Source organism: Protopterus annectens, chromosome 16.part0, assembly GCF_019279795.1.
Source record: "Protopterus annectens isolate FY-2018-M chromosome 16.part0, PAN1.0, whole genome shotgun sequence".
In the NCBI taxonomy this organism is placed as follows: Eukaryota; Metazoa; Chordata; order Ceratodontiformes; family Protopteridae; genus Protopterus; species Protopterus annectens.
In genome coordinates, this window is record NC_056750.1 from 242,735,021 (window position 1) to 242,749,536 (window position 14,516).

General features: G+C 36.8%; 1 protein-coding gene across 1 annotated transcript in view; it reads right to left on the reverse strand.

Annotated features, from left to right (window-relative positions):
• The window catches only part of LOC122790582 (extracellular calcium-sensing receptor-like), a 168,325-nt gene that overhangs the window by 23,279 nt on the left and 130,530 nt on the right, over nucleotides 1-14,516 (reverse strand). The window contains exon 5 of the mRNA XM_044058107.1: nucleotides 14,334-14,457. Coding sequence (XP_043914042.1) covers nucleotides 14,334-14,457 — 124 coding nt within the window. The remainder of the gene's footprint in view (nucleotides 1-14,333; nucleotides 14,458-14,516) is intronic.

Sequence of the window (14,516 nt, forward strand, 5' to 3'; positions counted from 1 at the left end):
GTGCTACAGCCTGTAGCTGCTGCTGCAGGCTGTAGGCATAGGGAGAGAGTGTGAGCACTTTGGAGAAGAACAAGCTGTAGGAGCACTGTGGGAGCTGTGTCAGCTTTGTTGAAGAGGCAGAGTCAGAGTGAGGCTACCCTTTCCAGTCCAATTAAGGCATGTATTTAAGGTAAGGATGTTAGGCAATAGTATCACAAACAGAGTACTAGGCCACATGTTTGTTGTGTCCTTGAGCAACATGGGGATAAATATAACAATATGTCCACCATTTGGGTGACTGTCAGGCCATGTGTTACAGTCTGGTAGTAATTTGGATCATGTAGAAGTGAAGTCCATATTACAAACAGGTACTTCAAATGTGTATGTTAGGTGTGTAGTGGTGCTAATTGGCATTGTGAGTTTGAAGGGATTGTGTGGTGCACTCTGATATTAGTGGCCTTCATTTGCAGGACTTGAGTTAAATTTGTCTGTGAATGCACATTAATGCATGCCATGAGAATTTATGCACTTATACTTTTGCTATAGAGATAAGTGAAGTGTGTTTCTTTCTGCAGGCCTGTGACTACCATCAGTGAAATGCAGACATTTCATTTGATATGCATTGGGTGGATAAAGAGTGCATGACTCAGTCATTATTTGCTGGCCTCACAATACTATAATTCCAGTGCTACACACCACTGGATTTGAACCCAGGACTGTGTGTGGCAAAATATGCTGTTTGCAAGACATTTAACAGACAGAGCTACTGAGTCACTGCTACAGAAGGTGTATTTGCAAGATATATGTGCACACATACAGGCTGTGACAAACATTTTCTATATCAATCAGTATGTGCAAGGCTTTATATGGATGTATTTCTGCACCAGAGTCTCAGTAGAACATGTATTTTGCCATTAATGCCTTAGCAGGTGTCTTTCTACATGTCGCTGATAAAAGGGCACATTTACCTGCTATCACAGGCCTCAGTTACATACATTATCATGTCTTTGGCTGTCTAGTGGTGCACTATAGTACCAGAGCCCAAGGTACACTCCCATTTTCTCCATTACCTTTTATTCCAGTTTGCATGGTGCGGTGCAGTGTGCAGCTCTGTGAAAACATGCTTAATGACTGTTAACTGCTAATTATTATATTTTGTTTAAACCACTTGTTTTAATTAAGAGTTGTGTTGTGTGGCAGGTTAATGCGATGGTCTTGGGTTTGAAATATGGGACAGATGTTTGTTTTGTGACTGTGTATTACAATTTAAAAAACACATATCAATATAGCTCTATTTAGCTAAGCACTGTGCTAAAAATATAAAGAAAAGAAAAATGGGGAAATGGGAAAGTAGTGAAATGGAAGGCAAGCAGGGAGAAAACATAGTGAAAGGTAAGTAGGGATGTGCAAAACAAGGTGTAGAAAAGAACCATAGCTATCCATTTCTTGTACAGCAACAACTGTGCACTTTGACAGAATTTGTACATGACTTTGAACTCTCACCCCCAGAGAGAGGGGTGAGGACAACATAACTGCATTGTCAAGGCAATTGGACCAAATTACGTGTGTCAAGTGGACATGTGTGTGAAATGGAGAGCTATGTATGGGACAATATTTTTTGCGTAGCAGACAGGTGCCCATGTTTTTTAAGGTGAGAGTGGAATGTTGGGGGAAGGGACATAGGCACATGTGGGAGAGGTATGTTGCGTAAGTGAGGATACATTTGCAGACAGACAAGATAGACAAGACAGCAGACAGGGGCCGTGTGTGACACATGGGGGGGTAAAAACCTTGGATAGGGAGGGTGTTGTGGAATCTAAGCCCCATGTGTTTCCATAAGGCAGCAGCATAACTCATATCCCTACCCATGGGACTGTCAGCACTGCTCTGTCATTGCCCAGGGGTGGCAGTGGTGGAGGCAGGGTACTGGGGTGAGGCTGGCCCATCAGGTTGGTCAGCATGTCCAAAATCTGGTGCAGGCAGTGGTCAAAAACCACGGTAGTCTATCCTGTGCACCACAACTGGCAGCTCAGCCCAGGTGACAACTTCCCCTCCAGCACCGCTTCCAGAGGAGGGCTCGGCCCTCTCCCATGGGGCAGTACTATCCAATGCCACAGGTAGTGCAGGGGCTGCAGAGGAGGCACCACCGGTCTGGGTCCCAGATGTGCTGGGACCTGGTACCATGGCTGGAGGAGTTATGGTAGGAGGATCAGCTGGAACCAGCCTACTTTGACATGTTGTGGTAAATGAGGTATAGCAATAAGTTAAGGTTAGTAATAACCAAACCATTTTAATATCAACAGAATGGAACATCATATTTATTAATCCAAATACATATTAATGTATATTATGAGTAACACAAAATTAAAGTAACACAACTGTCAGTATGTTAACAGCATGCCAGTAAGAATTAAACCATAAAGCCAGCAAAACAGTTTAACAATGTTAATATTGAATCATGATAAAACATAACAATAATAGATCACATTTTACCAAAATATAGTTAAACAAAATATGTTAATATTAAATCATAATAATAAATAACAATAATAAATACATGAAGATAAGGGGTGGGGGTTGAGAGAGAGACAAATATTCCATTACTGACAATGCAAATTATATCCCTGAAAACACAGATAATAAATACGCTACAGATGTGTAGTGTCAGTTTTGAGTACAGTGACTATGATTCTCCTATAGCTGATGTAGCACGTACATACCTCTTAAGCTGTTAACATGGGTCAATATGGGCCAAGCAATAACAAATGCAGGTACACAACTACACAGAACAGTTTCACATAATGTGGACTTCTATAACTACCTTCTGTAAGCAGATCTGGTAATACCTTGCATTCCAGGTAATCATTTTTCTGGTAATCCTGTGACAAACAGATTACACAGTTTTAATTACATTATGAGAAATCATGACACATAAGATGCATGTTTGTGTACAGTACATAGACTAGACATCTGTCATGCCTTCAGTGCTAGGCATGGGAATAGAACCCAATAGCTGTGACTGCAGGTGGCATCTGCAAATAATGTAACAACTGACTGCAGCAACTTAGTACAGACACGCAAGTAATACAGCAATACTGGAAATATTTAGACAGATTTATTTAGGAATCAACAATGCTGCTTAATACATTATTGGTATTGCTGATAAGTGTCTATGAAATCTAAACACAATATCTTCTCATAACATGGGCTACCCCAACCATATACCTTTTCTTGCTGGAGTGGGAGAAAAGGAGAGCATTATGTGACTAATATTGGCCTGGAGACAACCTTTGACCATACTATGAGTTCAGCAATACAAGTTACAGGACATTCATTTTGTATTGTAGAGCTATTACATTGTTATACTTGACTGCAGTAACAGTAGAACACACATGCATGGAATACAGCCATACTGCATTTATTAAGACAGATTTCTTTTGGAATCAGCAATGCTGTTTAACACTTTATTGGTATTGCTGATAAATGTCTATTAAGTCCACAAACAATATCTGCCCATAGAGTGGGCTACCTCACCCATATACCTTTATTACCTGGAATAGGAGGAACAGATATCATTATGTGACTGACATTGGCCTGGAGACAGTGTTACACTTGACTGCAGCAACCTTACCATAGATGAGCAATGCATACAGCTGTACTGCAATGGCTACGACAATACAATCCTGCTGCACATCATTTTTCTTACTGTTATTGGTATTGTTTATTGTTCATTGCAATATAGTTGTTATTGTTCATGTATTGCATTATAGCTCTAACTGCCCATTTATTGCACTACTGCTTTTATTGTATATACTTTATTGCAGTAAATGCTTTATTCTTTTTTGCTTATTGCACTACAGTTAGCATAATAAATCCATACTTACCACACTCACTGAGCAACCTTGCCAGGTGCCTGGCATGGGACTCAGCATTGCAAGCCCTATCAGCTGCAGCTGTTGGGAGAGAAGCACACCGTTATGCATGCCAGTTTTACAGACATTCAGCTTTCAGTTTGATAAAACAGTGGAAAACATACTTACATATTTGTGGACATTCCCATATCTTGTCTCTTGGACTCAGGTGTCCAAGGTTCCCTTCTTTCTCCTCTTCAGGTCATCAAAATGGTGATGACACTGCTCACCAGTGCAGGAGATACAAGTAGCACTGGTAAGTTCCCTGGCCAACTGGTCCCAAGCCTCCACCTTATATTTTGAGCCCTGGAAACTGCTCTGCATCAGCCTGGGTTCATAATTCTTTACCAGGATCCCAACAAAGACCCTGGACTCCTGAACACTCCATCTCTGTGCCCAAAAGCGTGCACCCTCTCCAACACCACCCAGCATATCCAAAGATAACCACACACCAAAGAATGGAGCAGAATTTCTACCTATTGCGCATAATATAGGCTGTATTCCCACCCTTACACATCATTCAGCAACATTCAAAAAAGCACCACATAGCTTAGCAGCACACAAACCAGCTAAGCAGAGTTAAGGAGCATGAAAACACACACAAGCAAGGTTTTAGCAAAGCTTAAGACCACACAAACAGTAGTAACTGTTAGCATATTTATTTAAGCAGTGCTCAAAACAGCACAGCAGTGTCATATTTCACATTTTTTTTATTTAAATTAAATTGCAGACATCGTATGACTGCTATGGACTCAAACTCAGAATCTACTAAGCATTAAGCTGTAACTCTACCCATTTAGCTACTTGGGTATTATGAAAAAAGTTTACCTTCACATATACTATTGCGCTACCTGTTACCATTGCTGAGCACTACGCCATGCAAACACACTTAAATAGACCCATGAATAATTAATTAATTAATTACATCTGGTTTCTATTTTTAGATGTCTGGCAGCTATTCACTATGTATGTATAAGCTCTGCTCGGCTCTGCAGTACTCTGTGCTGTGCTGCAAAAATTGCAATTTAAAAAAAATGTAATTATGACAATTAATTGCGTCCAGTTTCTATTTTTCAATGTCCAAATGTCATTTAAAAAATAAATAAATAAATATGTAATTATGATAATTAATTGCATCCAGTTTCTATTTTTAAATGTGTACCAGCTGTCAGCTATCTATATGTGAGCACAACTTGGCATTGCTGTGCTCCACGCCACGTCGCGCAAACATACAAGGAGGGAAAAAAAATCATAAAAATAAAATATTACACATTTAAAACAATTCATATTTCAACAGTAACAGTGAGCATTACAGGAGCCTCACCCCGTACATAACATCTGACCAGGCATCCACAACCATAAGTGATCTCTATACTTTTCCCTACATGGATTCAATATCCCTTTTCCTATGCTCTCTCTCTCTCTGCAGCACGCCATCATTAATAAGCATGGCATGCTGCATAGGGGGAACTGTGCCTGTGTACATGGATACATTCCATGTTGGCTCTACACGGTGCCAACATGGATTTTATTAAATACTGGGGTGTATTTATTACACTATTAAAATAAATCAATATAATGAGTACACATTAATTAAAGGACAACTACACCCACAGACTCAAACAACATGTTTATTTCATCATGGTTTGGTGTTTCCTACATTTTAACACCACTCTGGGACTATTTAGTGCTTTTTAGATATTTTTATACACAATTTCTGGCTCTGACCACATGAGATCTGGCATCTTGAAATAATTCTGACTGTTTAGTCTGTCTCTAAGTATCCCAGAATGCATTGTTTGCCTCCAAAAAATTGCATCAGATCTGCCACATTTTCTTTAAAGCTCCTGTCAGTGTACTGATTTTACAGCCATTCACTGCTGTGTTATAGTCACCTACTTTCGGTTAAAATTGTATCCTTTTTCAATGACTACTTCAAACACAAGCAGTGAAAATGCTACAGAACAGAACTGAAAAGTGCATTTTATTGCTCTTTCTTCTTAGAAATGCTAACTTGATTTCTTTTGTGAAGGCTGAAATCTAGTTCTTCAAGTTATCTCCCCTCCCCCTTCACACTTACCTTCCCTAGCTGTCAAAGAACTAAGGGTAATTTGACCCATAATCTGCATGTGATTGACAGCTCACAGCAGGTGACTAGACTAATGTATTGTTTTCTTGTCAGCCTTTCCTTCCTTACAGTGGGAGATGTTTTGTTGCACTCCTGTCAAAATTAGAACCAAGCTCCATAGCACTGGGAATAATCACTGTTTTGCAAAGCATCAACCTCCCACTTATTTTTCCTTCCTGTTTGGTTAAATAGCTAACAAATGATGCACTATAAACCCAAAATATTTGACAGACTTGCATGACAGCACCCACATGTTTTTTTTAAGTGGTAATTTAAGAAAATTACAATATTGCATACTTGCAATCTGATGTAGTGCTGTCGGTTAATTGTGACAGACATCTGATTCTTATGTAAAAACTTGCAATTAATGTCTACTCATGGTCATTGCAAATTTATGCTCTTAGTTTTTGCAGCTGTTACTGTGCTTCTGCCTGTACTTTGTCACATATCAGTAGGACGAAAAGTGAGATTATAGTTTGACATTTTTGCTAGTTAAGAGTGGGCTGAGCAAGGCAGCTCTGACATCACAATGTGGGAGGTCCACTGTCTCTTCTATATGTCTCTTGCAAAATAGAAGGCAAGCTTAGGTATTTCTTTGAACTCTCTGACTGCAGTCTGTTGTTTTCAGCTGTTCACACCAACACTTTTTCAGTGTCAAGTCTAGAAAACACAGTGTACTTCTCTCTGCCCAAGTTTATTGCACTTTGACAAAAAATATATATTTTGAGGGCGGAAAGGATTGGAATTGTACATATTGATATTCCTCCAACATTTTGTATCTTTTACTACCTTTTTTGATCTCTTGGCACTTGAAATTCCCACAGCAGGACAGTGTCCAGTTTATATGTTTAGTTTTGAAGTTTATCAACATTGTGTTAATAATACTTTTTTATCAAAAAGGCTTAATTCCGACACATGCACACACACACACACACACACACACACACACACACACACACACACACACACACACACACACACACATCTACTGATACATTTACTCACCATTACCTAGCAACTTCTAAAAGTACAGTATGTAAATGATTCTACTGTAAAAAAGAAAGAGAAAACTATTAAGATGCAAATAAAACATTTTTGTAAATAAAAAATACAGTACGAATACAGAGGCTATTTTCTCAGTGGAAAAATGCCCACAAGATGAGTATTGTTGGGCAACAATTGGCCTTTAAGTGCCTGGGAGTACCATTGGCCTATAATACCCTTGTACATTCCATTATTTCCTTATAATACCTTTCACAGAGGAAATTACGGTTTACTTATATTTGTTTGCATGTAAGACTGCAATCTTAAGACACTATAAAATGCCTCATATTATAATTATGAAACAAACACATGAGACTTAAGTCATACACTTCAATAATCTCTTTTTTCATCTTATTCCATGACATAATAATCTTTGGACAATCCCCCATTAAATGAAATGTGTGAGGAAATAGATGACTTAAGTATCTACATCTAAAGATAAAACAGCATTAGAGTTTACCAGAGGCTTTAATTTATTGTCATATACTTCTCTCTTTAGGCATCTTCCAAAGCCTCCAGAGGTACTCTAATTAATCTGATTAAAAGTATGTCTGTGCACCATCTGACAATAACTTGCAATGCATATTTTATTTTCAAGGACCTTAGTAAAGTTTTCAACTTCCATTGACAAGGAATAGTCAAGTGTAGTGTAAGTTGGGGGGTTGGAGTTTGACATAATGGTTAGGGTGTTTACCTTATAAACACAAAATATGGGGTTTGATTCTTACCTCTAGGAAGCATGACTAGGCTTAAAAAGGTCCACTGGCGTCATTAGCCTAGTAATCACCTATGAATCTACATTTTACAGAGTCATGTCATTTTGACAAAGGAGGATACTGCCAGTCCAGCTATCTGGTATTTTGTAAATAATTATATACCATTTGTGAATATCAATATGATTTATATAAGAAGTTTTTGTTACAAATGTATTAGAGTTATATGTCATATAAGATGGTTTGTATAGACGTGCACTGAAGAGGTATTTTACAAAGTGCTGTTTGAAATGTATCCACGGTTTACCCTACTGATAAAGAACAAAAATGTACATACACTATTGTAACTGTTTACATGTATATATTTTAATAGTGGAAACTGGAATACAGAAGGTTAATTTGCAAAACTTCAGAAAAATAGCTGAAATTAAATTACCTTATGGCTGGGACATAAAAAAAAGATGTTATCTTTCGCCTTCAGTTTCAGTGCAACAACAGACACAATGTCTGTGTTGAGAAGTTGTCTGTATTGTCTTAGAAATATTTTATTGTTTTATGACTTCCAGGATCTGCAAAGATCTGAGGAAAAGTCCTTGTGTGTGTATTTTCACAGGCAGATGTAAATATTGCAAGCTTTCAGCAGTGAGGGGTTTACCTGGGATAGAGTCGGATGAAAAGAAATTATGTTATTCTGCAAACTATCCCAGCAGTAATATTTGAGATATTAATTTTAAGAACTCTCTTATAGTGAGACTCAGAATTCTGCATTCTGTCTTTGACCTGACAACATCAGCTAGAGGATATATTCATCACATCTGCCGCTCTAATTAAGTAAGTGTACTAGGGTATAAAAATTCTCTTAGATATAGTCAGGAATATAGCAAAGTTTAGCTTAGATATTTTTCTTTATTTATTTGAGACTGTCCTGCAATGTTCTTTTAAATATTTCATGTGGTTTTGAACTCTGATGTCACTGAACATATATATTTAGAATTGTCTTGTTCTTTTATTATTTATTATTAAATATATTTAAGCCTTTCATTGTGGCTGTTCTGTTTAGAAATATTTAAGTTCTGAGAGTACTTGCATATTTATTTGGTGATGCTGCGGACCACTCCTAATAGCCTTGCTCTTAGTCAAACTGCCATTTGTATTGATAGTAACATTACACAGTAAGATTGGATGCCCTTTGTTAAGGGCCCTAAAGTAGCTGACAAAAGAGTTGGCTGGTGGCAGTAATAACTACCTTATAGTCTGGGCAGAAGGGGGCATAGTTAATAAATAGTATGTATAAAAAGTCGAACTGCCACAGTAGAAGGAAATTTCTTTATTGAAAGGACAAAGTGAGGTCTTTCACGACCTTCCAGGTCACTTCATCAGACTTAATAAAACATCCCATGCCTTCCTTGATATATATACTTTCAAAGAATATATATATACTTTTTAAAGAATTTTCCTTCTACTGTGGCAGTTCGACTTTTATACATACTATTGGATCTGAGGTGAAGACTAAGCTGTTCATCTGGTACCAGTATTTTTGTCTTTCTCTTGGCATAGTTAGTAAACCTGTGCCAGCCTTTCCCAGGTGTGTGTGTGTGTGTGTGTGTGTGTGTGTGTGTGTGTGTGTGTGTGTGTGTGTGTGTGTGTGTGTGTGTGTGTGTGTGTGTGTGTGTGTGTGTGTGTGTGTGTGTGTGTGTGTGTGTGTGTGTGTGTGTGTGTGTGTGTATATAAATCAAACCTCAAAGAATGTGTGTGTCAGCTACTTGGGCAGGGATGCTAAGCACTGGTTGGACAGAGAGGGTGCTGGAGGTCTTGGCTTGGCCACTCAACTGAGATCTCAACTCTATAGCTGTGCCAGTAGAGAGTCTTACTGGGGATGTGGAAAAAGAGGAAGAAACCAGCCCCAAACTGACTGTGGTCTCTGTGTGGTCTTAAGGGAAATTGCACTCTACTGTGTATGTACCTGTCATCCTCCCAATGTATGTCCCCTACTGGTGCTAGTGGTGAGGATTGAGGCTCCTTGATTACTGGACCAGTGGTGGGGCATCACAGTCATTATTAACTAGTTCTTCTAAAACACTACTTTGATTCCTGAGATTATGAAATAAAAAAAATATGCAAGCTCATAAAAGAATCATATGGTGCTTATACTTTATAGAAGCCACTATATCTGTATGCATAAACATATATATATATATATATATATATATATATATATATATATGAGCAATCAGGGAATTTTGGGAATTTGTACAGCAATCTCAGAGCTGAAAGATATAATAAGCAGGGGGTGTGTGGGGGGCACAACCCCTCACATGGGGTGCTGGGGGCTATATCCTCCTCCAAAAAAACAGTGCTTTTTTTTTTGGATTAAGAGTTTTCCTCAATCTTCTGAAGTTCACATATATGAGTATATAATGGAGTGACATATACTCATATATGTGTGTGTGTGTAATACATATATATATATATATATATATATATATATATATATATATATATATATATATATATATATATAAAAAGTATGGGACAATGATTAAAGAACTGCACTGTAAAAAATAAGCTAAAAACACAAAAGAAACAAGTGCAGTCATCCAAGTGAAAACCGTAAGGAAGTAAACCAAAGTATAAAATGATGAGCGCTTTCTGGTTACATTCACCCTTTCCTCAGATCTTCCATCACAATCAAAGTGTCACTATTTAAAGTTAAAAGTGACAAATCATGTTGAATTTCAAGATGAGCACCTCCAGTAATAGTCTAATAATGTTTATTATAGAGTTTACATCCCTTTAGGGCAGGCTTCAAAGGGACATTCATGTTTAAACCAGGAAATCTGTCAGCTTGCTTGCTTGCTAAGTAGCTTGCTAACTATAATACAAGACGTTATATACATCACCATTTGTGGGTCTTGTGATTGTTTTTACCTAGGGAAAACAGACTGATGTCAGGTTGGGCGATAACAAAAAGCCTCTCTTTAGACACATCATGTTGATGATAGGACACGAGTTTCGCTTCATGGTACTACAAGTTGTAAAAGAGAAGTATCATGGTGGCAACATAATAGATCGAACTGGGCAAATAGAAATGAGATGTATAGTTGAGTTCCAAGTTGACAAATTTCCTGGTTTAAACATGAATGTCCCTTTGAAGCCTGCCCTAAAGGGTCATTAACTTTATTAATAAACATGACTGGACTATTGCTGGAGGTGTGTGCCTTGAAGTTCAACATGATTTGTGAATTTTAACTTTAAATAGTGATGCTTTGATTGTGATGGCAAATCTGAGGAAGGGTTGAGTGTAACCTGAAAGTGCTCATCATTTTATACTTGGTTTTACTTCTTTACTGTTTTTATTTGGATATTAAAGTTTATATTGAGTAGTCACAGCATGGTGACCACATTTGTTTTCATTGTGTTTATATACATAAATATATATATATATATATATATATATATATATGGTTCCCCTTCACAAAGTCGAACGGCCACAATCTCGAAAGTCATATGGTCGAGACCATATGCTCAAAATTGTGGAAGCTCGACTATGTGAATGGGGAACGACATACAGCACAAAATGGGAGATTTCCCTTTCTGCATTGTAGTGCAATCTCGGAGTTGGAATAAATAAGTAGCGGGGGGTGTGGGGAGTGCAGGGGGGCTTGCCCCCCCCTGCAGAAAAACTTTGTTGTGTTACGTTTTTCTGTTTTCAGCTCCCTTTCATGAAGTCGAGCTTCAGAAATTTGAGCATATGGCTTAGGCTGTCTGCATTTCGAGTTTCTGAACGTTCAACTTTGTGAAGGGGAATCATATAAATACATATATATATATATATATATATATATATATATATATATATATATACACACACACACACACACACACACACACACACACACACACACACACATATATATATACACACACACACACACACACATATATATATATATATATATATATACATACATATATATATATATGTGTATATATATATATATATATATATATATATATACATATATATATATATATATATATATATATATACATATATACACACACACACACACACACACACACATAAATATATATATAGTTAGTTATATAAAGAAAATGTTAGAAGTGGTAGATATATCTCCTTACACTTTTCATGTTATTCATTTTGGTAAATACATTGTGTCTAGCTCCTACCGTCTATAACAGTAGCTATATGACAGATATGAAAAGCCCAGAATTTGCAGAACTGATATAAATGTTGCATTTCTAAATGTTAAGACTGCCAGCTGTGATAATTAAATGTAGAGTTAAAGCTACCATTCAGGTGGACTTTTTGCACTGATGTAAGTTTCTACTACTTTTCCCTGTGATGTGGTATAGCAATCTGTAGAAAATTAAAGGGATATGCATATGGAATACAGTAATCATAGAGCAGTTTCCTGTTTAATAAAGTTATATTATTCTTTATGGAAATGGTATTATTTAACCCATCATTCATCAATATTCCAAAACAACTAAATGCCTTTTTCTATTTTGATTAGAATTCTATATACATCCTGCAAGTCTATACTTCCAGTTCATAAAATTTTAACTGCAACTCTGATGTCACTGGAGGCCGGAGAAAATAAAACTCCTGAATAGAGCAATCTTAGTTAAAAAAAGTTATAGCTGACATGATAGAAAATGATTTTTCATATGGCAACATAGATCGATAATCATACATCAACATACAGCAATTTATTAAATAGATATATGAATGCAATTGTCTTTAGATATGCCCAAAAACCTTCAGAATATTCTCATTAGAAGCCTCAGACTCACTTCATTTTGGGGTACTACAGTAATGCCACCTGAGTGGGACTAAACAATTATCTTTGTGTGGAAGATAGGGACCGTACAAATTTCACCCCTATTTTTACTTTGCATCTGACTCAAGAATTCCAACAAAATATTTAACCTAGTCACTGGCGCATTAGAACATGGAGAAAATGATGCAACAGATAGCACTCTTGCTACGCAAGAATATTGTTTAAAATAATAAAATAGGCTGATTATTTTTCGACAATAAATATGTATTCTAAGGCATTAGTCCTTGTCGCATTGTTATGCTTCTATTTTCTGATGCACAAGCAGTTTAACCTTTTGTTGTGTACCATTATTTCTACCACCTGGCTTTCTAGATACCAGTCTTTCTGTGCAAATCCTCCAATCTCATATATTTTTATAATGGACCCCATTCAGATGTCCTCACCATCTTGTGATACCGCATACAGTAATGGCATTCCACGTCTGTTGCATAAATTTCCCTTAACTATTTTAATGATTACATAAAAAATATTACTTCTATCACAGTGGCATGGAGTAGCTACCTGCACTGCCTGAGTTAGCTATAGAGTCCTTCCAACCTGTGAGATAATAACAACCATAACAAAGGTCAATTTAACTTGAATTAAGTACATGTACTTTATTACAAATGCTGTATATTAAACAAACTCTAGTTCAAGACTCCATCATATAATGTACTTGGTTTGTCAACATTTTTTGCAATACTGAATTATTTAGTTTATGTTGTAAATTACAAAGCTCATTAAAACACAAGTAGTAAACTGTTAAGTTTATGACAAACTTTGTTTTAATCGAGACCTACTCCCAGATTTCTATAAATGGGCTCTGTTACATAAAACAAAATCTAGTCAGTAAAATGCAATAAATAAACAAACAAATACACTCATTCAGAGCATCTGTCAGTGCATGGATACACACAAAACACACAAACCCATACACACACACACACACACACACACACACACACACACATATATATATATATATATATATATATATATATATATATATATATATATATATACACACACACATATATATATATATATATATATATAATTATATATACACATATAGGTCTACTATACATGACTGAAATTTCAAAAAGCCAAAACCCGGCCGAGACCATATGTTCAACTTTTGAAATTTTGAACATGAAAAAAAAAAAAAAACTTACCTACATGTTGCTAGCAGGGGAGCAAGCCCCACTGCACGCCCCACACCCCCTGCAATTTAAATATGCCAACTCAGAGATTGCACTGAAGTGTGGAAGATGGGAATCTTCCCATTCCACACTATAGGGAGATGCCCATTCTGCATGGTCAAAATTTCAAAAGTCGATCATATGGTTTCGGCTTTCTAAAATTCTGAAATTTCCAACATGTGTAGGGGACCCATATATGTATATATATATATATATATATATATATATATATATATATATATATATATATATATATGCTAGCAAATGATAAAATAACTCAAGATTGCATTTGAAAGTATGACTCACAGAGTCCCTCTTTGCATTTTCATGTTTTACTTTTGAAATAAGTACAGTTAAGGGTTTTATACTATACACAGCACTATACAGCTGCATGGAGATGGTTGAAGTAGTATAATATAATGTGATTCATTTCTATGTCAGTTTTCAAACAGATTTCACAGCTGGATTCCAGCCTGGCACTGTATGATCTTTCTGTCACTTGTACTCACCTGTTTGGTTTGTGACTTCTCCCTCGGGACAAAGAATGCAATCATAGCAGCATCTGGGCTGACCCTGTCGGCTAGATCTTCTGTAACCAGGGTGGCAGCTCCCACTGCACACGGACTGTGGGACCTGGATAATGGAACAAATAATCATCGGAGTGAATGGAGGGGAAATATAGATATGTTCCA